We start from the raw sequence: 24,702 nt of genomic DNA on the forward strand, positions 1-24,702 counted from the left end.
TCTTCAGTGGGCTCACTCTGCCAAGTTAGCTGGCCACCCCGGGCTTCGGGGTACGCTTGCTTCTATTCGCCAGCGGTTTTGGTGGCCTACTCAGGAGCGGGACACGCGCCGTTTCGTGGCTGCTTGTTCGGACTGCGCGCAGACTAAGTCAGGTAACTCTCCTCCTGCCGGTCTCTCAGACCGCTTCCCAGTCCTTCTCGACCATGGTCTCACATCGCCTTAGACTTTATTACCGGTCTGCCTTCGTCTGCGGGGAAGACTGTGAGAGCCGCCAATAAACGTAGAATTAAGAGTCCTAGGTATTGTCGCGGTCAGAGAGTGTGGCTTTCCACTCGTAACCTTCCCCTTACGACAGCTTCTCGCAAGTTGACTCCGCGGTTCATTGGTCCGTTCCGTGTCTCTCAGGTCGTCAATCCTGTCGCTGCGACTGCTTCTTCCGCGACATCTTCGTCGCGTCACCCTGTCTTCCATGTCTCTTGTGTCAAGCCTTTTCTTCGCGCCCCCGTTCGTCTTCCCTCCCCCCCCCCGTCCTTGTCGAGGGCGCTCCTATTTACAAGGTACGGAAGATCATGGACATGCGTCCTCGGGACGTGGTCACCAGTACTTAGTGGATTGGGAGGGTTACGGTCCTGAGGAGAGGAGTTGGGTTCCATCTCGGGACGTGCTGGACCGTTCGTTGATTGATATTTCCTTCGTTGCCGCCAGGGTTCCTCCTCGAGTGCGCCAGGAGGCGCTCGGTGAGTGGGGGGTACTGTCATGTTTTGTCATTGATTATCATGTCTTGTCCCTGTGCTTCCCTCTGCTGGTCTTATTAGGTTCTTTCTCTTTCTCTCTCTCTCTCTCCTCCTCCCTCTCTCCTCTCCCGCTCTCTCTCTCTCTATCGTTCCGTTCCTGCTCCCAGCTGTTTCTCATTCTCCTAACGACCTCATTTGCCTCTTCACACCTGTCCCCTATTTTGCCCTCTGATTAGAGTCCCTATTTCTCCCTCTGTTTTCCGCTTCTGTCCTTGTCCGGATTTCTTGTGCTTTGTATGCGTCGCGGAAGTTAGAGTAACAATGATCCAGAATTTTCCCAGCCCGGGTCGCGCATTCGATATGCTGATAAAATTTAGGGAGCCTTGTTTTCAGGTTTCCCTTGTTAAAATCCCCAGCTACAATAAATGCAGCCTCAGGATATGTGGTTTCCAGTTTAAATAGAGTCCAATGAAGTTCTTTCAAGGCCGTCGAGGTGTCTGCTTGGGGGGGATATACACGACTGTGATTATTATCGAAGAGAATTCTCTTGGTAGATAATGCGGTCGGCATTTGATTGTAAGTAATTCTAGGTCAGGTGAACAAAGGGACTTGAGTTCCTGTATGTTCTTATGATCACACCACGACTTGTTAATCATAAGGCATACACCCCTGCCCTTCTTCTTACCAGAGAGATGTTTGTTTCTGTCGGCACGGTGCGTGAAGAAACCAGGTGGCTGTACCGACTCTGATAACGTATCCCGAGTGAGCCATGTTTCCGTGAAACAGAGAATGTTACAATCTCTGATGTCTCTCTGGAAGGCAACCCTTGCTCGGATTTCGTCTACCTTGTTGTCAAGAGACTGGACGTTGGCTAGTAGTATACTCGGGAGCGGTGGGCGATGTGCCCGTCTACGGMGCCTGACCAGAAGACCGCTCCRTCTGCCCCTTCTGTGGCGCCRTTGTTTTGGGTCGCCTGCTGGGATCCGATCCATTGTCYTSGRTGGTGGACCAAACAGAGGATCCGCTTCGGGAAAGWCGTATTCCTGGTCGTAATGTTGGTAAGTTGACGTTGCTCTTATATCCAATAGTTCCTCCCGGMTGTATGTAATGAGACTTAAGATTTCCTGGGGTAACAGTGTAAGAAATAATACATAAAAAAACAAAATACTGCATAGTTTCCTAAGAACGCGAAGCGAGACGGCCATCTCTGTCGGCGCCGTACTGAAACTATACATCAAACGTTTGATGTATTGATACCATTCTACCAACTCCGCTCCAGCCATTCCCACGAGCCCGTTCTCCGCAGTTAAGGTGTCACCAACCTCCTGTGGTTGAGACACACAACATTTTATGTGCAATCACTTGCTGATGACTGACAGCTTGTTAAACTGTATCCAGGGGTAGAATATTCAACACTCCCCCCCATGATATTTGGCTCCCGCTGTTTGGAATGTATCAACAAATCATTATGTCAGCAAAGCAGATGCATGTTTTGCTTGGTTGTTTCACATTTATCATTTGCACAAGGTACAACAGTAAGGTGAAGGAGGACCTATAACTCAGAATCTACATTGTTTTTTGTGTATGGAATGTTTATTAGCACTACCTCAACATTAAAATGTACAATATTAAATGATATGTTGTTGCTGAGGGGCTCGAGGAAGCAACCAGGTGTGTGTATTACATTCAACTAGTGACAAAGTTAATCAATTAGTGGCAGTTTATTAATTGTATTATCAGCAGTTGATCCTTCTCCCTCTCCATGATGAAATATTTTCATCATAATTGGATGTGCACAAAAAGTCCTTGTGCTTTTAAAACAAAGGACTGTTTATTTTGAAAACAGCATTTCTGTTAAAATGTTTAATTGCTAAAGGAATCAACTACCTTCTAAGTGTATACTAGTATGAGCATACTATCCCTCTGCTAAAAAAAAGACCGGGGGTGAATTTCAAAAGAATCCCCCTTCTAAAAATCCTCAGGGAATATACTAAGCAATTCATTGTTTTGACTACAAGGCCCAGTGACATCAGCGACATATGTCTGAAGTGTTGCTGTCAACTGATGAGAGAATTAAAAAAAAAAAGCCAATCAGGGAGATCTTGAAATGCAAAACCAATCAAATACAGTATAATGGCTTAATGTGTCCTCGGGGAGCAGGAGGTCACATGTTTCTGGATGCATAACACATTTCTAATAAATGGCTATTTTTCCTAGTGCCAGTGTTCCAAGGTCACATTGTTTGCATGCTTTTTTTTGTTGCTGCAGTCTCTCGTCTCCAAAGACTGTTTTCTCACTGAGACGTGAGATGTGAGCAGTCCTAGATTTGCTCTGCTGAGCCCCCAAAAAGCTGTTGAATAATACATTTGATCATTTAGATTTTTAATGACTCATGGTTTCCCTGAGTTTCCCAAAAGATCCATAAATACTGTCCGTGAATGAGGGACAACCGCAAAGCATCTCCATAAAAATGGATGCAATTTTCATACAGGGACTTCAAGGTTCTCTCTTGTGAGGGTATTGGAACAGCTTCTGCCAATAGTTGACAATAACTTGATCAAATTTAACAATGTATTTTTTCTAAATGTTGGACCCAGAGGTGGCACCACAGGTTCAAAAGTGGTATGGCAAAATGTGTCTGTCTTTTCTGGGGCCTGGAGTTTTTCTTGATCTCATGACCTGATCAGGTACAATTCTGGGTCTTATTCTGGGGATATGAGAATATATTATTATGGCCTGGTGGATCAAACCCTTTCAAACTATCACAAACCTTGATATTATTCATCCTGAATATTATATCAAAAGAGCCAGGGACAACAACTTCAATGGGCAAGTACCTCTTTAAGGAATACCTAGGATAGGATAAAGTAATCCTTCTAACCCCCCCCCCCCCCCCTTAAAAGAGTTAGATGCACTATTGTAAAGTGGTTGTTCCACTGGATATCATAAGGTGAATGCACCAATTTGTAAGTCGCTCTGGATAAGAGCGTCTGCTAAATGACTTAAATGTAAATGTAAATGTAAAGTATACTCTGTAGTTTAGGGACCTACCATTGCACGGCTGAGCGTTATGCAAAGAATGGTTACAATGTATTAAATATTAATTTCACAACTTTGGCTTTAGAAGTGGGGGGGGGGTTTATCCAGTCGGATAAACGCTCCAAACAGCCTACCCGACCACTTGGAGGTGTCCGGATGGTCCTAAAGCACACATTCCCAATGATAAAACTAGGGGGGTGGGGCAAAGATGCTATTTCAGAATGTCTCCAGTTGCGGCCCTGACTTTCACCAATTTCATAGAATTTATTCCCCTTTTCATGAAGTACATTTTATTGAATGTCGCTCATTCTATTACACTCTATTCTAACCAAACCTGCATTACCAGTTCATATCAGTGGATGTCACTATACACTAGCTAGTCAAAAAAAGTTGTTGCCATGGCTGCCTGTCTCTGTATTTGTGAAATTGATGGTGGTGCAAGAATCCCTCAATTCTCTCTTTCTGCATTAGCCATCCATCTGTTATAGTTAGACAAACAAAAATGTTCTTCTCTGTGTAGACTGCTCTGCGGGGGAATTTGTAGGTTTTTTACTTTTAAGAGTGAAATATGTGCTACAAACATGTGTGAATAATCACCAGCAGTGGAAATAAAATAATATGCAAATGAACATTATTGGACTAACAAACTGTGTGACTAACCTTTTCAGGAACTTCATTGGCCTTGGGTAGTAGCAGCAGATCATTTCATCTTCTTTATCCTGTGCCAAACACATTTATTCAGTCAATCTAAATTATTAACGTTAACTGCTGGCAGCATGACTGCATCAACCTAGCTATCTAAGGTTAGCAAGCTAGCTAGCTATCTAGCCAGGCTACTCTAAAGCTATCTTTAGCAGTTTTTCTAGTTAGCTATAAATTTGATTATTCTAGATTGTTTTAGAAGATGACTAAACTGGTTTTATTAACCGTTTTTATTAACACATTCCTTGTTTTCCATGAACATTTGTGTTTGCCCTCTTATGAGGCAGGCAAGCAGGGTTGTCACTAGTTACCACAGTCACAAAGTGAAAATAGGCTATATCTTAATTAAAAATGTATTAAAACAACAATTTGCTTTTGGTCTTAATTTAAGGTTAGGGTTAGGCATAATGTTAGCAGTGTGATTAAGATTAGGGTTAAGGTTAGGGTTAGGTTTAAAATCAGATTTTAAGAAGATAAATTGAAGAAATTGGCAGGGTTTAGCCATTTGTGGCTGTGGTAGCTATTGACGACCTTGCAACCATGCAGGCAGGAGAGGAGGTTTTCCATTAGATAACACAGCCACAAAGTCAGATTCCACCAGGATTCCACAGACCGGAGACGAGCGTGAAGCCAAGTCAAAGGTGCTGCTGGTGCAACCAAATAGTTGTTGAGAGGCATGGGTGATGAGGCTCTGTAGGCTGTAGCTAAGAGACCACTGTGACTGACAAGTGAATCCGCCTGTCGCAGGAAGGGTGGAGGGTTACCGAGTGAAATGCCAGGGACAGAGTTGTATTCACTAGACAAAACAGAGGCAAACGGGCTGAAGTTGGGGGAGGTACTACGTCAACTTGTCCAATAAGAAAGGCTTGCTTTTTTTCCGTTGCAAAATGTTTTTCTATGACGTGAACTAATTTATTTGTCTGGTAAAGGTCTTCAGTTTTCAGTGCTGCTGCTTTGAAAGTGGTGTGGCGCCGCCCCACCAGATTGAAAAGTACTGGGGTAAATGATGTCTCGCCACATGTTTTCCGGCAGCTCTGGTTGGACCTTAAACGCACTTGATCTATGCCACATTAACAACAGTGACTATCTTCAGAAAGTGATATGGCTTCAACGTGACCTTGTGCCTAACCCTGTTACATATGTGCCTTGAGCATGTTCATTGCTCAGTGACATTTTGCTCCTTAAAAATAACACAGATGCTCTGACGTCCTCGGCAGGCCAGTCTGATTCCTGCCATTGGAATTGGACAGCGTCCAGCTATTTTCATTGCCTCTCTGTGAATCGCTCTTGTCTGAGTCACTTTATTAGTTTTGAAGCCTGACATGTTACCAGCTTCTTGGCCTCATCAGATGAAGTGGTCAAACCCTGTCTGCAACTGGCGGGTGTTAATCGTGGATCAACAACTCGGGTTTCACCTGTTGAGCATCCCAGTGGTCTGGGACTTCCCAGTCTATAGTCCCCTTGCTAGTGTTCTCATTATTACACAAAGATAGACTTTAGTTACGTCATATGGAAAATGTATTATATAGATATACTTTTTAAACGATATGGTGTTTTGACTAAACTGTATCTTCCCATACTATGAAATGCACTTACTCTGATAAAGCAGCATGTCATCTATTTTTGTTGTGCTGGCAGTAAGTGTGGTCCCATTCAAATGGTGTGTTTGTGTGTTGTAGGCCAAGGCTCACTACAGATAAAGGGGGTGGGGAAACTAGTTCAAATTTATTGCCTGTCTCAGCTGTGTCAAATTTGGCAAACTCAAATGGTCAGCTTGCAAATGGTTGGGGTGTATTTAGGGGTCAGAGGCCTTTCTAATAACTGCTAATCTGTACATTTTTAGCACTCTAAATGTATAAATGAAAAAGTGTGATTAATGTAACTAGATTTCAGGTATGTATGTTACATGTTCATACATTTGAACTAATTTTTCAGCATTTACCCCTTCACGTCTGAGTATGACAATTCTAGAAAAAGTCCACTCTGACTTAACATTCCATAAGAGGCAAGTATGCACATTCTGTCATTATACAGAGCAATGGTGAGAGCCCTCTTATGAGTCTATGGAGCCCTCTCACCAGAGCACTGCTGAGTGACCTAATAGCAGGGGTTTGGGTGGCATGAGTGAAGGTGAAGGTGCCCAACTGCTGTGCAGAAATCCACAGGGGGAAGCAACAGGGCTATTCTTCAAGCTCATCCTCTGAAACAATCTGAGTTTTTATTATTCATAAAGAGGACCACCCACTTTCTAAACCTTCGCCTCCTCGATTTTTGCAGGGTCAGAAAAAAGTGACCAGTTGTTCTTTATGGTGGAGATCTTTACGATGTGGTTGGAGCTGTTGGGAGACCACCAATCGTCCTTTCACTTGTTACTGGAGGTACAGCAACTCTGAAGTATACTGGATAAAGATTATCATGTGTTGACAAAGTTACTCAATATAATAATTACTTGTAGTGATACTGTATAGTGATGTTTTAAAGCTGTCCATTACTTTATGCAGGAAGCCTTTGGTCAACTGATGGCAGGTAAAATTTGAGGTAGGTAAAAAAAACATAGCCATTGCATAACATGAGGAATAACTTTTTCAGGTTGTAGTATACATTTACAATCACATATATGATCAGTTCACATTGAAGCATGTCAGATCTCTCTGTCCACCTGTCATGGGTTTCTGCAGTGTCACCCTCTCTCTCTCTCTCTCTCTCTCTCTCTCTCTCTCTCTCTCTCTCTCTCTCTCTCTCTCTCTCTCTCTCTCTCTCATGAGGTTCAAAGGAGTTAGTGTTTTTTTTGCACCAGGAAAAATTCTATACCTTTTCTGTGGGTGGATCTAGGTGCCTGCTTTTCATTTAATGTCTGGTTATTTCCATCACAGCCTTAGCGCCAGTAAAGCCAGCGGAGACACGAATAAATTAGATCAGGTTGCAAGGCCTCAGATCTCACCATCATTTTGTATTTCATGAGGCCACATCATTTTTTTCTATGTACATCCCACTCCCCCCCCCAAACATCTGACACCCAAGCAAGACAGCCTGCTGGAGATGAATTCCACAGTGATGAGGCTAGCTACTGCAAAAGCTCTCTCTCCCCTCAGCCCCCCCCCCCCCCCAACATTTCTTCTAGTTAGCTCCTATAATTGGAGTCTAGTCACAGAGCTAAACATCCCACGTTGCCATGTTTCTACGTATAGCAGTATGTAACACCCCTTGTGACACCCCTTTTGAACTACGGTCATATTCATCACATTATTTCCCCGTTGGAACAACTATAGAGTACATCACTCCACACACTATACTAGAGTATAGAAATAGGAAAGACTATAGGTAATTAGGTATGACTAATACATTATGGAAATGTCTTGAGCAACCATAAATGCGCATTTTATGTGCGAAAGGTCAATTGGTGGGGTGGAGTGGTAGTGGTGGTGTGTGTGTGGGGGGGGGGGGGATCTGGCTAAGTGGGTAAGCTTGAAGTGGTGTTTACTGGTTTGAAATGCTTTAAAAATAGTATATTTTAATTGTCCAAGCAGACTACGCTGAAGACAGGATCAAATATCAACAGATGCCTGGCAAACATTCTTTGAAGAAGCAAATAGGTTTTCCAGGTGATGTGGTGTCTATTACTGCTGCGTAAGAAATTGTGGTTTATTTCTGTATTGCTGTATGTGCATCTATATGTATACACACAAATGTGTTTTAAGCATGTTTCCTTCATCTCAAATTATGAATGTTACCTTGCTTGCCTGCCTCTTGCTTGTTTTTGCTTTGTTTTTACTAAAAAATAAACATTGGTTGTTGTCAAATTATGCCAGAGACTACAGCTTGGGCAACACAACTTGATGGATGGACTGACTGACAGATTTTAAGAAGTGACATTAACATTGCTACAAAGACTGCCACCCATTGGGCAGAATACATTGTCAGAGCTGCATTTTTTAATAAGTGTATTATAAATAAGAAACAGAAATACCTTATTAACATAAGTATTCAGACCCATTGCTATGTGACTTGAAATTGAGCTCAGGTGCATCCTGTTTCCATTGATCACCCTTGATGTTTCTACAACTTGATTGGAGTCCACCTGTGGTAAATTCAATTGATTGGACATGATTTCAAACGGCACACACCTGTCTATATAAGGTCTGGGGATCTGGGGAAAGGTACCAAAAAATGTCTGCAGCATTGAAGGTCCCCAAAAACACAGTGGCCTCCATCATTCTTAAATAGAAGAAGTTTGAAATCACCAAGACTCTCCCTAGAGCTGGCCGCCCGGCCAAACAGGGGAGAAGGGCCTTAGTCAGGGAGGTGACTAAGAACCCTATGGTCACTCGGACAGAGCTCCAGAGAACACGATTCTCTGGTCTGATGAAACCAAGATTGAACTCTTTGGCCTGAATACCAAGCATCACGCCTGGAGGAAACCTGGCACCATCCCTACGGTGAAGCATGGTGGTGGCAGCATCATGCTGTGGGGATGTTTTTCAGTGGCAGGGACTGGGAGACAAATCAGGATAGAGAGAAAGATGAACGGAGCAAAGTACAGAGAGATCCTTGATGAACACCTGTTCCAGAGCGCTCAGTACTTCAGACTGGGGCGAAGGTTCAACTTCCAACAGGACAACAACCCTAAGCACATAGCCAAGACAATGCAAGAGTCTCTGAATGTCCTTGAGTGGCCCAGCCAGAGCCCAGACTTGAACCTGATGGAACATCTCTGGAGAGACCTGAAAATAGCTGCGCAGCGACACTCCCCATCCAACCTGACAGAGCTTGAAAAGATCTGCAGAGAAGAATGAGAGAAACTCCCCAAATGCAGGTGTGCCAAGCTTGTAGCTTCATATCCAAGAAGACTCGAGGCTGTAATCGCTGCCAAAGGTGCTTCAACAAAGTATTGAGTAAAGGGTCTAAATACTTATGGAAATGTGATATTTCAGTTTGTTATTTTTAATACATTTTCAAAAATGTCTAAAAATCTGTTCTTGCTTTGTAATTATGGGGTATTGTGTGTGGATTGATTAGGAAAAACTATGTAATCCATTTTAGAATAAGGCTGTAATGTAAAAAAGTGTGGGAAAAGTCAAGGGGTCTGAATATTTTCCGAATGCACTGTATATTATAGAGAGTTATGGCGTGTATAAACAGTGTAACAAAAATGCAATGAACAGTATTATAATGAGCTATGTGAAGAATACAGTATATGAATGCACAGTGTGAAAAACAGTGAAACAATACATTATGCAACTATCATAATCTCTCAGAGACATGTCCATAATCTCAAAACGATTTTGAAACTGGTGTAAACCTGGACAAAAATAGACCATCATCAATTAATGCCAGTTTAACAAGCGGGAAATAAGCATCCTGGTAACATCAGTCAGTCATCAGTTAGTGATGTTGATTAGGCTACTAGACTATTGCTAACATGATTTGTTTTAGCCGTAAACCTCTCAACGAGAGAGAATGGAGAAAGCAATGGATTTTACACCTCAATGCCACACCCCTTCTAGTGAGATTAAGTTACTCACTTTTAAATACAGCGATTAATTAGGATCTAAATGCATTATAACGTAGTAGATAACTCGCATTTACATCTGTCGTGAAAGAGAGGTGAGAGAGAGAAAGAGAGCGAGAGAGAGAGCGATCCAGCGCAAGAGATGAAAAACAGGATGTATTTTTTTATGTTGTGTATTTCCATAAAATAAATAAAATAAAAACAGATAAAGTACATGCTGATATGCTTAAGGCATGTTGGTTAATTTGCCGTGATTGCGTAATATTGTGCTTAATACCCAAAGTGAATTACATTATCATCTGTAGGCCTACCCGGGTGCTATTAAAACTTTTTGCCCCCTTGTATTATTTCTTTACAGGCCACAGTGCCCTGCCCACCCACAATCCAAAACCTCCGACAACCAGTTTATGGGAGGGACCAGCCTTTCAACATTTAACCACTGCGCAGCAAGAGGCCAAGACGCGCTATGAGTAAGAGCGCTTTTTAAACCTGGAATTACTTGAGGCTACATTGAGCTACGTATGGGGAACAATATTTTCTCTTGAAATAAACATCCAAATGGCAATAGTTAGGGCCTAGTAGTTTTTCCACTGGACTTGTATGATGGATCTCGGTGACTCTTTTGGTTGCATACTTTTTGGATACTCTCAGGAAGACCTTCACACTTCAACACACCTGCTGTAATTGGAGTATAGATAGGCCTACCGTTTTCCTCATATGCGTACCATGATGTGTTTCTCCTAAACACTTTGAAGAAGGTGTTTCACATCTGAAAGTTGGTGTGTGAATGGAATAAAACTCATAAACTAACAAGGGACACAGAGTGGACAGGTCAAGCGGATATCCGAAACCAGGGGACTCTGTTGGATTACTTTGGATCCGTTTGTCTCCGTGAAGAAATACATGTGCAATTGGATTACATAACAAGAGAATGTATGGAATAAATCAGCGCTGTATTTACATGTAAGAATATTTGCCTTTTGAAACATCCTTATCGAAAAACATTTTATTGTTGGTGATGTTTTATTCATTGTGATTTCATTTCGCAGATCTTTTCATTTCTTCGTGCTGTGGTGCCATGCTCAGGTAAACCCTCTTTCAAAGTCCCGTGCAGATAGTTTAGACAAATTATTAATACGCATTTGATGATAAATGTAAAATTTGATGTCTTGATTTTCTTGTTATTTTTAATTGGACCGCTTGCCTCTGAATACATTTATTATAGGCCTGATGCAACACAATATGTTGTCCTACCAGAGTTGATATCATGTTTGTTTTTTTACCAAATAATTTACAAACCCAGATTTTTGTATTTTTGGGATTATGTTATTCAGTCAAACTCTGGAGTCAAGCAGTGGTCTCTTGTTTTAGAAAACATTTCAATTAGAGGTTAGAAGTAAATCCTATAAGTGATTATTTTTTCCCTTTGCATAAAAAGGGGGAGAATCACCCGTCTCCTAATTTTAACCAGTATGTGAGGGAGCAGGGCGCAGTGACGGACCAGTTTAGCCGGCGACAGGTCAGGGTTTACCAACTATACAGCCGGACCAGCGGGAAGCACGTCCAGATACAGGGCAAGAGGGTCACTGCTACTGCTGAGGACGGCAACAATTACGGTAAATTGTTCTCTTCTCATGAGGGCCATGACACTGTTTTCAAACAGTCGGACGCATGCATGCAAGGCTTATTAATAGTTTTTGACGAGGACTGCATTTGCAATGTGCTGTCTATGAAGAGGTCTGTAGCCTAGGCTAGGCCTACTTGCCCACCTAATTCTGCCTCCACCCTCTGTATAGGGCTGTATGGTAATTTAGCCTACCTACGGTATATCTAAATCTCGTCTGGCGAATCAGGCCAAGTCTTTTGTCCAGGTCCAATACACATTCCTGTTGTTAGCCCTAATTAACCAGGGGGAGCAAATCAATGGACCAATAGGACAAATGCAATTGGTATTTGTGTATTCCACCCTGATTTACTTTTGTCTTCAAACATGCATAACAACACTTAGTTAATCATAGCAATGGCTTGTTAATGTCTCAACCCGAAACCCAGAATATCTCACATCATAGGCTGTTAAGATCATCTCTCTTCAATATATGCAAGTTGTTTATAGGCCAATTAGGTCAGCTTATTGCTAGCTTCGTACGGTTTTTTATTTTCATTCCACTTCCATATAAGAATTGTAATATGATATAAGGAGTGTACAAAATATAGTTAATTGACATACTGGATTTATCACACCATTGTTGTATTTTCATATGGATATGTGTGTGGTAGCACGTCTCTTTGTAGAAACTGACACCTTTGGCAGTCGGGTTCGGATCAAAGGTGCAGAGAGTGGACGTTACCTCTGTATGAACGGGAAGGGGAAACTGGTTGGAAAGGTATAATGTCAAATCCACATCACTTTCAAAGTTGAACAAATTCTAGCTTGCTTGTTTCATAGTTATATGGTCATTGTTATGTAACTGTGATTGTAAATTCTTTAAGTGAAGTTTTCTTTCAACAAGTAGAAAAATTGTTTGAAATAGTGAAACTGCAATAAAAGGGATGTATTTACTAACCAGTGTTTCTCCCTGTCATATGGCAGACATATTTGGCTCATAGCGTGTTATAATGACACTTGTTTGTAATGTTATTCATTAGCCTGCATAGGGTCGGTGATGGGGAGACAACCAACATGTATTTCCAACTGTAGCAGATCTACAGTTGCAAGGCATGGGATAAACTCTCCTCATTCCCTTTGGTGGTTGGTCAGAAGTCAACCCTCCACGTCCTGCATGGAAATGGAAAATATGTATTCAGTGTTGTCTGCTTGCCATGAGAAGTAAATCGCTCCATCTTTTTGGGGTGTTGAAAGACTAGGTTCTGGTTTCATCTAGTGAATAACTAAGTACAGATGAAGGCTGTAGTTTTCTGGCGGTAACTGTCCTTTGGACAAATCCAACAATATAGTTATTGTGGTTTAGATATGTATTTAACATTCGCTGTTCATAGTTTATTGTTTTGAAATGGAGGAGGCTTTACTGATATGGCATCTTCATTGTAGTTGTTATGAAACTGTCTGAAAATGTAGATACAATGGATGTGAGCTTGTCTTGTACACATTGTTTGCATTTGTTTGATGGTGATACAACTCAAGTAAACATCATAACTGTAAACTAGACGGTTCCGGTGTTTCAGGAGAACATTGAAGTGTTCCATTTTGTTTGGAGCTTGAGAATCAATAGATAGCAATGGAGTTCAGAGGGACATACTTTAATTAACCTATCCAGATGTTGTTTTGATCTATATGCCTTCTAGTAGTAGCACTCTGACTTGATGTCTTTCCTCTCTTATCCTCTCAACAGCTTAATGGAAGAAGCAGGGATTGTATCTTTACAGAGATTGTGCTGGAGAACAATTACACTGCCTTCCAGAATGCCAAGTATGAGGGTTGGTATGTGGCTTTCACCAGGAAAGGGAGACCCATCAAAGCCTCAAAGACGAGGGAGAACCAGAGAGAGGTCCATTTCATCAAGAGGCTACACAAGGGCCCACTACCTTTCCCCAACATGGATAGAATCAAACACTTTGAGTTCATCAGTTTTCCCCCCACCCGTCGTGCAAAACGGAACAGGAAATCACAGGCTGCTGCCTAGTACAGAACAAATTGGACTCATATTATTGAGTAAAAATATGGAACTTTATATTTTTAATACGTGAAGATACTTAAAATGCTCAAAAGTCTAAAGGATTATTGTTGTAAAATGATCCCATGTAAATAATGTAAGAGAGTAAATGAGATTGATGTATATATTTAATATGACTGTGTGTATGTGTTTTATTTATCTTTTGGAGTGGTGATGCGACAGAGAGGAAATAGGTACATTAATAAACATGTTCAACTTGGTTGGCACAAAACTTAAGCGTGACAAATGCAACATCTTGCCTTAAGATCGTGTCTCTCAAATGACTACTTTCTTGGTACGTGTGCTGAAATAGATTTCTGAGTTAACAAAACCTCTTCAGAAATGTACAGGAACTAGTAATGTTCTTGTTTCGCAGATCAGTGTGCACAATAGGTGCATCCATTTTTTTATCCAGTATAAAAATCAATAGCCAAGTGGCATATCATTCAAACAAACGGCTATGCAAAGACAATATTCATTTCTCAGGCTCAAATCTTCAATTTATTTACTGATATGTACTTTACTTTTGGTCATGAATATGAATTCAACTTCAATACCTACTCAATTCCATGATATTAATGATGTTGTCTTAACCCTATATTTCAAAAGAGCAACAACACCAATCCATCCCATAGCACCATTCATGTTCTGTGTAGGATGAATTTGTTATGCAAAAACAAATAACAAAACATCAAATTATTCCAAATGATCAATCACGTGGATTTACGGTACTGTTATGACAGATCAAAATGATATTGCACTAACCCCTTTATCAAGGAATAGGCCAGTAATATTGTGAGATTATCGCTTGTAATAAAGTTGGCAAGGAAGTAAGACATGGGTATTAAAATTAATTATCCTTAATAGCAAGACATGTGGCCATGTTTATGTAATATAAATTAGATCTATTTTCAACCTGATGACATAATTTTTTAGGAAGACCATTTGTCAATGTAGGCCCAATGAAAGCCACCATCTGAATGGCTCCACTGGAGAGGTGCTGATCCACCCACCCCCCACATCTGTATTTTATTTCAATCATCACCAAAAGTCAGATAAGAGCCCCTGATTAAACACGGACCACGTTGATATACCCTGCTAATGCTATTATAGGGACAGAATACATTTTATCCCCATCCTTTTGTAATAGTTCTCAAATAAAATAGCCTGTTGACACATGCAAATGTAGCTCAATGGAACAAGTATCCCAATTACAGTGTCCCCCGTAATTAGTGGTCTATAATGTCAGTTTTGTTCTTTTTGGGGGTAACCTTCTGCAAATACTGGGATTGGAGTAACGGAGTAACGGTTCACTCTAGTGGTTATCATTGTATACTGCAACGGTAATTGTCCCATTGGGCTTATCGAGAGTCATTTTCTGATTCAGGTGCTTTTGGTAGGATAAGCCAGAGCTTCCGGTATATAATAACTCTAGATCAGCCCATTGGGGCAATTACCGTTTTCAATTACCGTTTTAATGGGGTCAATTACCGCATCGCCGCTTCCTCTCTGCACAAGCCCCAATAAAGCCATGTTGGATAAACTGACCCTGGACCTGCAGTCAGACCTAAAGGAAAAGCTTCCGCTGTGTGTCAAACGGAAATGGAATTTAAAGAGTGCCTCAATTTACCCGGGAGCAGAAAAATGTACGGCACCATGGATCAGGTGGTATGTCAGCTGATCTGAACAGGAAGAGATCCAAGTTCAGTGAGCGGTGGCAGTCATAGCATTATTTCTCAATAAGTATTTTAGTTCTCACCCCAAGATACATCATACTATCTGAGAAAAACGTAACTGCTACACAATAACAAATCCATTCATAATGTTTGCCCCTGACGACGAGGATGGAGATTTTCTATCACCTACTGGAGGGTGAGTAAGTTTCCTTTCATTTTCTGGACAGATTGCTAGCAAGAATGACAAGAAATTGCCATGTGGGGGAATCGTTTCTCGTTTCAGCTTGTTTCATTGTTATTGACACCATGTCTTGTTTTGAGGTGTTTTGACTGATTTCCTGTCAATGTTAATATGGCCAAAAATTCTCTAGCTAACTAACCAACAACTATAATGATGTATTTGCGAGACAAGTGGTCATTGTGCAAATATATTTATGTTTTCAATAAACATTGGAGACGAAATACAGATGACATGTTGTCAACAATCTAAGCCAACTTCTCTTTTCCCCGTGGTTGCGCTCTGGTATTTTTGTTGCTAAACAACCAACCCTTCTATTGACTTGACCAAGTCAGGTGCATAGATGCTGTAAAAAAGACAATGGAACGCAGACGTTCCATTTACCAGATTGGCGCACATTGAACACATCTGGTCAAACAAAGTGGATATTCGTGAAATCCGTCATGATTGAAGTATTGTAAGAGGCCCATAATGTTGTTAATTAAGTCCGATTTGTCTGTTTTCGCTGCATAACATGTAGAAGTTGTCTCTTTTCAGTGACTGCTAAATGCTACCTCTGGTTCATATAATCTTCATAACTAGCATACATAAATCGGGGGTGGTAGTCAAATTCGTTTATAACTTCAATGCAGTTGATTGGTAACCATGACATGAACATGTGTTGGGGTTGACATCCATACAGCATTATGCTCTGATTTTTCTCCTCAAATTAGTGTGAATTACACATATAAACAATAGCCTAAATGTAGGTTCATTTTATTAGGGGCCAATGAGGAGTCTCGGGATATTTCCCCCATGCGTTTGCATGTCAATTCCATTGTTTTGGTCGAGTTCGATTGACCCTCTTTACCGCATCTATGCCTTGCAAAATAATAATCGATGGGAAGGGTGACCTGACCTCGTCTGACTCCTCGCGCGTCCTCAGTCAGAGCCTTGTGAGACAGTCTTTGTCCTCCACCTCTTACCCAGAGACACAGTACTGCACGGGATTTGCAGGTACAGTAGGTGGTGCCTCATGCATTCAGTTGCAGGTCACTCTAGTTGCTAGATCCTATGCTATCCTATCCTATGATTTGTTTCCTTTTTGGCTGCGAGCCCAGTTTTTGGTTGCTGGATTAATCGGCCTGCTATGTCTGCTCTGAAGTAGATAGCTATAAATCACTTGTACAAAGCAGGCTAACTGCCAACTACGGCCTATGTGTTTTGCTCTCTAACATTTCCTGGCTAGTAGGGCAATAGTTCCCTCAGCTAATATGATTTGGAGGAATGAAGCTTGTCTGGGCCAGAAGCAGTGAAGGAGGGGGGAGGCGAGCATTGTGGCTCCTAATTCCTCTCACATGCTGCTAGTTTGGGCCAGTAGGGCGAGGGCTGCCTGCTCCTTCAGCTCAGCACACACTGGACTGCAGACTGAACCGGAGCTCCACAGCTCTTCCAGTGATATGGTGTCAAATCGGCCATGGATGTGTGACTGCATTGGAGAGCAAGACATTGAGGAAAGGAGTGGAGGGCATCACTGAGGGTGGGAACACTGAAACGCAGTGTGTTGGGTGGCCCGTGCCTGCCTTACACATGTAGGCTAAAGGGGCTACTCTTCACCACCAGTCGTAAGCAACAGACAGGCTTCAAGGTGTCCACCATGTCTTCTGCTCTAAGGGATAATGACTACCTGTGGAGGGAGATCCAAGGGTCAGTATTGTCCTGCTCTGGAGGGAAGAGTTAAAGTAAAAGTTGATGTTGTCTTGATGATGACCGCATAAGCCTCATTTGCCACTGGTGGTCTGTCTGTAGCAGTTGAGGAAGGTTATGGGGCGTTTTATTATTTTAATTTGTGGTTGCCTGGTTCTAGTAGCGACTGGGAAAATGTTCTTGTGATCGTTCTATTTACGCTTCAGTTATGGCAACGTGACATTGTTAGAGATGTTGCAATACATGATGATATAGGCTTTTCTAGTGTGTAGTCGTAGTAAGAGCTGCTGTGATAAAATGACCTACACTAATGGTATTGTGTTTTCGGCGTCTTGCATTCAACGACCTGTTAAATTTGGAAATTGGCTACTTGACTTAACACCACAATGACTTGTTAATGTTAACTACGGAATGCTGACTTGTTGGAGGCAGTTGTATTGGGATTCAGATATCCTCAGTCTGTCAGATGAAAGGGCTCATAAGAGCAGCTTTTCTCTATTGTTTGGGCATGGGTCTTGATATACAGTGTGTGGTTGCTGTGTCAAATGGGCATGGGACTTTTGTTCTCCCTGCTCAATATACATAAACTTTTTTCATTAACATTTTTTTGTGTTAGGTGAAATCAGGAACAGTAAGCCAGGAAATGATTAACCATGAAACAGGACAGCTGCTGAAATGACACAAGACCTTTAGCTTTTCATTCAATGAGATGTTTTTGTCTTTATGGAACATACCATGGTGTATTGATATCTTTGATAAAATATTTGTGAATTTAGGAGGGGGGCCTAGTAGGCCTACCTCATCACACCAATAGGCCGATCGCAGATAATAGGCTTACAGAAATAACCTAAATATCACTTCCTCTGTGTTATTTCAGCGCAAAGCTGGCATCACTTTTTGGACTGGACCAAGCAGCAAGTCAGGGGAATGAATCTTTTCAATATACAGCCCCTAAACAGCCCAGGAAGACCTCAAATCCAGGTAAAAACATAACTTAACCGATGCAAGGAAATGTGACCAAAGTTTGGTTAACTTCTTATGGCATGGGGGCGCTATTTTCACATCTGGATGAAAAGTGTGCCCAAAGTAAACTGCCTGCTACTCAGGCCAAGAAGCTTGGATATGCATGGTAGATTTGGATAGAAAACACTCTAACGTTTCTAAAACTGTTTGAATAAAGTCTGTGAGTATAACAGAACTGATTTGGCAGGCGGAACCCCGAGCACAATCCATCCAGGGATTTTTGTTTTTTGAGGTCAATCTGTTTTCCATTAGTTTTCTATGGCAAGGCCATTTTAATAGAAATATGCTTGCAGTTCCTATAGCTTCCAGTAAATGTCACAGTCTTTAGAAATTGGTTGATGTTTTTCTTTAGAGAAAATAAGAAGTAGCCCTGTTATTTTCCTGTGTCACTCCAGGTGCACTCTAATGAGTTGGTGCGCGCGACCTGGAACGTGCTTTTTTTGTTTTCGTCTGGTATTGAACACAGTTTATCCCGTCTTAAATTGTATTGATTATTTACGTTAAATACCTAAAGTTGTATTACGAAAGTTGTTTGAAATGTTTGGACAAAGATTACAGGTAATTCATGAGATTTTGTAGTCATGTAGCGCGAGTTGGAACCAGTGTTTTTCTGGATCAAACGCGCCAAATCAATTGACATTTTGGATATATAATGACGGAATTAATCGAACAAAAGGACCATTTGTGATGTTTATGGGACATATTGGAGTGCCAACAGAAGAAGCTCGTCAAAGGTAAGGCATGAATTAAATCTTTATTTCTGAGTTTTGTGTCGTGCCTGACGGGTTGAATTAGGATTGTCTGTCTTTGTTTGGGGGGGTGCTGTCCTCAGATAATAGCACGGTTTGCTTTCGCCGTAAAGCCTTTTTGAAATCTGACACTGCGGCTGGATTAACAACAAGTGTAGCTTTCATTTGGTGTATTGCATGTGTGATTTCATGAAAGTTTAATATTTAATTTGAATTTGGCGCTCTGCCATTTCACCGGATGTTGTCAAATCGATCCCGGGATTTGATCCATAAGAAGTTTTAATATGCTCAGGTGAACCTGAGATGTGTTTACCGCATGTTTTCATTTCCAGGTCCTCCTGCTCAAAAACCTGCTGTCCCTCCAGGTGCTCCTGCAGTACTATTGGCTACAGCTATCCATGCTTTCAAATAGTGAGTATCTTTAAACTTGTAAATGACTAGAAATACCACCCCTGTGGATCCTGTGACATCATTAGACCCATTCATTGGTTTTGACTTAATCCATAACTGACGGTGCATCTTTCTGTTTAGTCTTAACGGACAGTATCAGAAACAAGGGAAGCTGGGAGCTGCAGTCCTGGGTAACCAAACAACAAGAGAGGTGAGACCAGAGTTGGGCTTTTATTGGAAACGGTGAATTTCCATGAGAATTCTATGCTTTGAAAATGCTTATCATCATGCACGTTTGCTACCATTATTCTAAAAGTTCCCTGTCTGTTTTCTCGCAGTACAAACTCTTGCTTTACATCAGTCAGCAGAAACAAGTGACTGCGGCCAAGATTCATGTTGGCTTCATCTTTACGGTGAGTTTTTTTGTTTTTTTGGTCAGAGGAAGCTGAGCAAGTGAAAAGAGAGCCAGTAAGCTTCTCTAAAAGAATCTCACTCTTTCCCGTTGTCTCCTGCAGGTGCAGCCCAACAACTACTGTACTTTTTATGATGACCAGCGCCAGAACTGGTCCCTGATGTTTGACACAGAGAAGGCTGCTGTAGACTTTTGTAAAGAGGTGATGGACAGCTGAGCTTAGGTCATGTTTAATTGCTTTGTGCAGAAACAGTTTTAATGGAGACTGGTATAAAATATATTTTAAATTGGCTGTTTCTTTAATTTAGGTGTGTTTGGCAAAAGTGAACAGCGCCCCCTCCTTAGATATGGTGGTGATGCAGGACCTGACACTAGGGGAGGGGCAGGGAGTTGGGAATGGAGACTCCCTGGAGGTGACATACACAGGCTGGCTCCTGCAGAACCATGCTGTCGGACAGGTAAGATATGGCTGTATGTGTTGTGCCGTTAGAGATTAGTGCTTCGCACATTGCTGTGTGTCCTCTTTGCCCTGGGAGCTAGTGGTACAGCAGTGTTCTTGTAATGTTCAACTATTGTTTCAGGTGTTTGACTCCAACCTGAACAAAGACAAGCTGCTACGACTGAAACTTGGCGCTGGAAAAGTGATTAAGGTGATTAATTGATGTACAATGGGTGGATAATGTGGGTCGTATATGCACAGCTAACACTTCTGTTCTAAAGAAGAATAGTAGGGGCATTCCATACCAGACTTGCATGGGGAATGCACCGCTTCCTCTGTCCTCTCTGATTGCTAGGGCTGGGAGGAGGGCATGGTGGGTATGAGGAAGTCAGGCCGGCGTCTCATGGTGATCCCCCCCAGTCTGGGCTATGGCTCCCAGGGAGTGGCCAACCGCATCCCAGCAGACAGCACACTCATCTTTGAGGCAGAGCTACGACGGGTAGGACCTCCAGAATATCGTAAATGGGACTGTCCAGTAACTCTAAGCCAAAATGTAATATTTAATGAGTGTCTGTCTCATCATGCCCTTCTGTTGTGTCCCCAGGTGAAGTTGGCGAAAGACGGTGGGTCTGACCGTGCCAGTGCTGGGTCTCGGGACTCTGCTGCCTCTTCACCTGCCCCCTGTGTGGAGAACCTCGGTCCCTACCTCCCGGCAGGGCCCACTCTGCCCCATGCTACAAGCCCCGGGACACCAGGGTAAAAGCATGGGCTTATCTAAACACAATCACAACCAGCTCTTTTCTGTCTGTGTTCCTCTTTCCATTGTTTTCACCATCTCTTTTTCAGGGAACCACCACTTCGGGCAAAGTCGAATTCCATCAGTGAACAGTTGACAGTGAGTGCTTTCTCTCTTTCTCATCTGAGTCACATTAGACTTTATATAAAACAGGCACAGCTAGGGCTGTGGCGATCATAATATTTTGTCAGATGGTTATTGTCAAGCAAAAGACTGCCGGTCTCACGGTAATTGACTGTAAATGAACATAAACACGTTTAGCATCTCCAGTTGGATCCAAAAATTGCAAATTTGGACTCATCAGACCAAGGACAGATTTCCACCGGTCTAATGTCCATTTCTTGTGTTTCTTGGCACAAGCAAGTCTCTTCTTATTGGTGTCCTTTTATTAGTGGTTTCTTTGCAGCAATTTGACCATGAAGGCCTGATTCACACAGTCTCCTCTGAACAGTTGATGTTGAGATGTGTCTGTTACTTGAACTCTGAAGCATTTATTTGGGCTGAAATTTCTGAGGCTGGTAACTCTAATGAACTTATCCTCTGCAGCAGAGGTAACTCTGGGTCTTCCTTTCCTGTGGCAGTCGACATGAGAGCCAGTTTCATCATAGTGCTTGATGGTTTTTGCGACTGCACTTTCCGGATTGACTGACCTTCATGTCTTAAAGTAATGATGGACTGTCGTTTCTCTTTACTTATTAGAGCTGTTATCGCCATAATATGGCCTTGGTCTTTTACCAAATAGGGATATTATCTGTATACCACCCCTACCTTGTCACAACACAACTGATTGGATCAAACACATTAAGAAGGAAAATAATTCCATATATGAACTTCTGACAAGGCACACCTGTTAATTGAAATGCATTCCAGCTGACTACCTCATGAAGCTGGTTGAGAGAATGCCAAGTGTGTGCAAAGCTGTCATCAAGGCAAAGGGTGGCTACTTTGAAGAATCTCAAATATAAAATATATTTTGATTATTTAACACTTTATTTTTTGGTTACTACATGATTCCATGTGTTATATCATAGTATTGATGTCTTCATTATTATTCTACAATGTAGAAAATAGTAAAAATACTTTTGACTGGTACTGTGTTTGAGTATGTATATAGAGATTCGTTTTTTAAAATGTATATCTCCTAGATTTAGGACTGACACTTCAAAACCTTGTTATTCAAAAAAAAGTATACTATAAAAAATAGTTATACCTAAAGGGGTCCCTCAATTAATTACCCTATTACTAGGCTATTCAAAATCAAATACAAATGCACTCATTGTAGGCTAACTGTAAGCCACCCTGCACAATCAGTGAACCAACAGCATCGCCTAGGGCCATACATTCTCTCCCAGAATCATGGATAGACATTTTGGAGAGTAGCATAAGGTAACCAGTCCATCCAGTATGCATAATGATACAGTCCACACTCCAAAGACGATTACTTGAATTTGTTTAATTTTGGAGTATAGGCTACCAATTACAGTATGTACCAAAGACATTAAATCAGTTTTGTTTGATGTTTTTCTGCCATGCATAGTATGTGGTAGTCTATGTATTATATAACGGCAAAATCATTATTTGAATTCAGTTTTTTGGGGGGGGCTTGGACTCCTACGCCTATGCATAAACTCTAATATGCATATGGATGTTTTGAGTTAATCATCACCTTAAAAAGCGCTGTCCGTTTCTTTGTTAGACTTTGAAACAATATCCACAACAAACACGTTTTACACGATTTCAACCTGCTGTTGAACTTCTTTCTTCAAACTGATTCACAGTGAGGTGAGTTTTAAAATCACAATACTGTCTTGATGATAAGTGTTTGATGTGATTTTCGATTGTATTTGCATTTACATCAGAGTGGTTAGAGGAACAATAGAGCCTTGAGTACCTGACCATTAGGACCTGATGGTGGGACAATAGAGCCCTGAGTACCAGGCCATTAGGACCTGATGGTGGGACAATAGAGCCCTGAGTACCAGGCCATTAGGACCTGATGGACGGACAATAGAGCCCTGAGTAGCAGGCCATTAGAGACCTGATGAAGGGAGAATAGAGCCAAGAGCTCACTGACTCAACAGTCACGTGGAATTTTACTGCGGTCTTGACTCATGATAGCTGGTGTGGCGGTAATACTGTCACCGCAACAGCCCTAGGCACAGCTGACCTGATGAAGTATAACCTATTCCTTAATCTTCCCATTGCTCCAGAATCCAGATGCCACCAAAGCCAAGCTGATCTCTCGCATGGCCAAGATGGGCCAGCCCATGTTGCCCTTCATGGCAGGGCCCTCCTCCCAGCCAGACGCCAGTGACTCAGAGATGGAGGTGAGATGAAGGGTTTATTTTCATATAGCTGCACCTACAGTATATTAGCTGAGATAAGTATTCGAGAGAGAATCTCTGTCTTCCTCCAGGACCCCAGAGTGAAGGAGCGTCCTGCTGCTCCCTCTCCTGTACAGATCTCCACTGCCCCCCAAGCTCCAGTGCAAGGTGAGCTCTCCCACAACCTCTGCTGGAGTCATCACTCTCCATGTTTAGCTGACCAATAGATTGGTCTTAAAAAACAGTGATATTGACCTATGTCTTGAATTGTTAGACTGAGATCTGCTGTAAAACTTCCTTTTCAGGGTGTCTGTTTGTTGAGGCTGTTTGTTGAGGCTGCCTTTGGATGACATTTCTCAGTTTGTACATATTAATTTCTTTCTTAAGTGCTTTCTTACCCTCACGGGGCATCGCCCTCTGCCTTGATGTCTGTTGCTATGACAACTGCTGCTCCACAGCCTGTGATGTCAGGCTCCGTCCATGCCTTTCAGGTGAGAATGACCCATGTCATCATCATTCAACTGTCAAAAATGTAACTAATTTCCATGCTATTTTGTATTGACTTTAAGGCTAACCTCCCTTTCTAATGATGCTTTCCTCATTCTCTGTGTCATTAAATCAGTCCGTTATGTTCTTTCATAGCCTTTCGCCTACCCACAGTCTTCTATGTCTCCATCTCAACTTCAACCAATGGGCCAGATGTACCCCACCCAGGCAGTACCATACATGGGAGGCACTGGCGAGGTCACTTCCTTCCTTATGGCTGAAGCTCGGCAGCGTAACTCTGAGACCCGATTGGCTGTTGGCAAAGTGGCAGATAAAGTGGACCAGTTGGCTTCAAAGGTCAGCAGTAATATGAAGGGTATTTCTCTGGTTTTATCAGACATCAGTTTTTCACTTCTCTTCGATCCTCATGTTTTGACAGATTGACGACCTTCATAGGCATGGAGGCCACTCATTGGCTGTGCCCAGTGTCACTATGGAAACCGCCATGATTATGCACAACATCCAAAGAATCATTCAGGTACAGTCCGGGGGTGGGGGGGATTTTAAGCTTTCAATTTATTTTAATATATATACATATTTATTGATCATTAAATGTGTAACTGTCTTTATAGGAAAATGAATCTTTAAAGAAGGACGTGTACGAGAAGAGCTCACGTATAGAGGAGCAGAATTGCAAGATCGGGGAGCTCATCAACCAGAACCAGAGGTAAGACAGACATTGATCTGCTGTAGGAGGCAGACATTGATCTGCTGTAGGAGGCAGACATTGATCTGCTGTAGGAGGCAGACATTGATCTGCTGTAGGAG

At 42.0% G+C, this 24,702-nt stretch overlaps 2 protein-coding genes across 5 annotated transcripts in view; both read left to right on the plus strand.

Moving 5' to 3' along the window:
* Window positions 1-10,365: 10,365 nt before the first annotated feature.
* On the plus strand, window positions 10,366-13,787 carry LOC111974890 (fibroblast growth factor 17). The gene is made up of 5 exons (XM_024002964.1): window positions 10,366-10,947; window positions 11,034-11,070; window positions 11,423-11,600; window positions 12,262-12,368; window positions 13,335-13,787. Exons 1-5 carry the CDS (start codon window positions 10,916-10,918, stop codon window positions 13,623-13,625), a joined length of 645 nt encoding a protein of 214 aa, XP_023858732.1. The 5' UTR covers window positions 10,366-10,915; the 3' UTR covers window positions 13,626-13,787.
* Window positions 13,788-15,238: 1,451 nt separating this feature from the next.
* The window catches only part of LOC111974848 (FK506-binding protein 15), a 16,238-nt gene continuing 6,774 nt past the window's right edge, over window positions 15,239-24,702 (plus strand). Inside the window, exons 1-17 of one of the 4 annotated variants that reach the window (XM_070446949.1) lie at window positions 15,239-15,527; window positions 18,133-18,236; window positions 19,360-19,438; window positions 19,559-19,628; window positions 19,756-19,830; window positions 19,933-20,031; window positions 20,138-20,287; window positions 20,411-20,479; window positions 20,624-20,767; window positions 20,873-21,024; window positions 21,115-21,163; window positions 23,275-23,391; window positions 23,481-23,556; window positions 23,776-23,879; window positions 24,031-24,231; window positions 24,314-24,412; window positions 24,507-24,601. In XM_070446949.1, the coding sequence (XP_070303050.1) occupies window positions 15,478-15,527; window positions 18,133-18,236; window positions 19,360-19,438; window positions 19,559-19,628; window positions 19,756-19,830; window positions 19,933-20,031; window positions 20,138-20,287; window positions 20,411-20,479; window positions 20,624-20,767; window positions 20,873-21,024; window positions 21,115-21,163; window positions 23,275-23,391; window positions 23,481-23,556; window positions 23,776-23,879; window positions 24,031-24,231; window positions 24,314-24,412; window positions 24,507-24,601 (1,733 nt within the window). In that variant the 5' untranslated portion in view covers window positions 15,239-15,477. Of the gene's footprint in view, window positions 15,532-18,132; window positions 18,237-19,359; window positions 19,439-19,558; window positions 19,629-19,755; window positions 19,831-19,932; window positions 20,032-20,137; window positions 20,288-20,410; window positions 20,480-20,623; window positions 20,768-20,872; window positions 21,025-21,114; window positions 21,164-23,274; window positions 23,392-23,480; window positions 23,557-23,775; window positions 23,880-24,030; window positions 24,232-24,313; window positions 24,413-24,506; window positions 24,602-24,702 lie in introns of all 4 variants that reach the window. The other 3 variants (XM_024002890.3, XM_024002889.2, XM_024002891.3) reach the window with 3 other exon arrangements.

The sequence above is a fragment of the Salvelinus sp. IW2-2015 genome, linkage group LG15 (genome assembly GCF_002910315.2).
Source record: "Salvelinus sp. IW2-2015 linkage group LG15, ASM291031v2, whole genome shotgun sequence".
In the NCBI taxonomy this organism is placed as follows: domain Eukaryota; kingdom Metazoa; phylum Chordata; class Actinopteri; order Salmoniformes; family Salmonidae; genus Salvelinus; species Salvelinus sp. IW2-2015.

Bases quoted from the DNA above. Each gene is read 5' to 3' on its own strand.
- LOC111974890 (XM_024002964.1), top strand. From the start codon at position 10,916: ATGTATGGAATAAATCAGCGCTGTATTTACAT. The intron at 11,071-11,422 runs GTAAACCCTCTT...TTGCATAAAAAG, and splicing joins TGCTGTGGTGCCATGCTCAG to GGGGAGAATCACCCGTCTCC. The intron at 11,601-12,261 runs GTAAATTGTTCT...TGTGTGTGGTAG, and splicing joins TGAGGACGGCAACAATTACG to CACGTCTCTTTGTAGAAACT.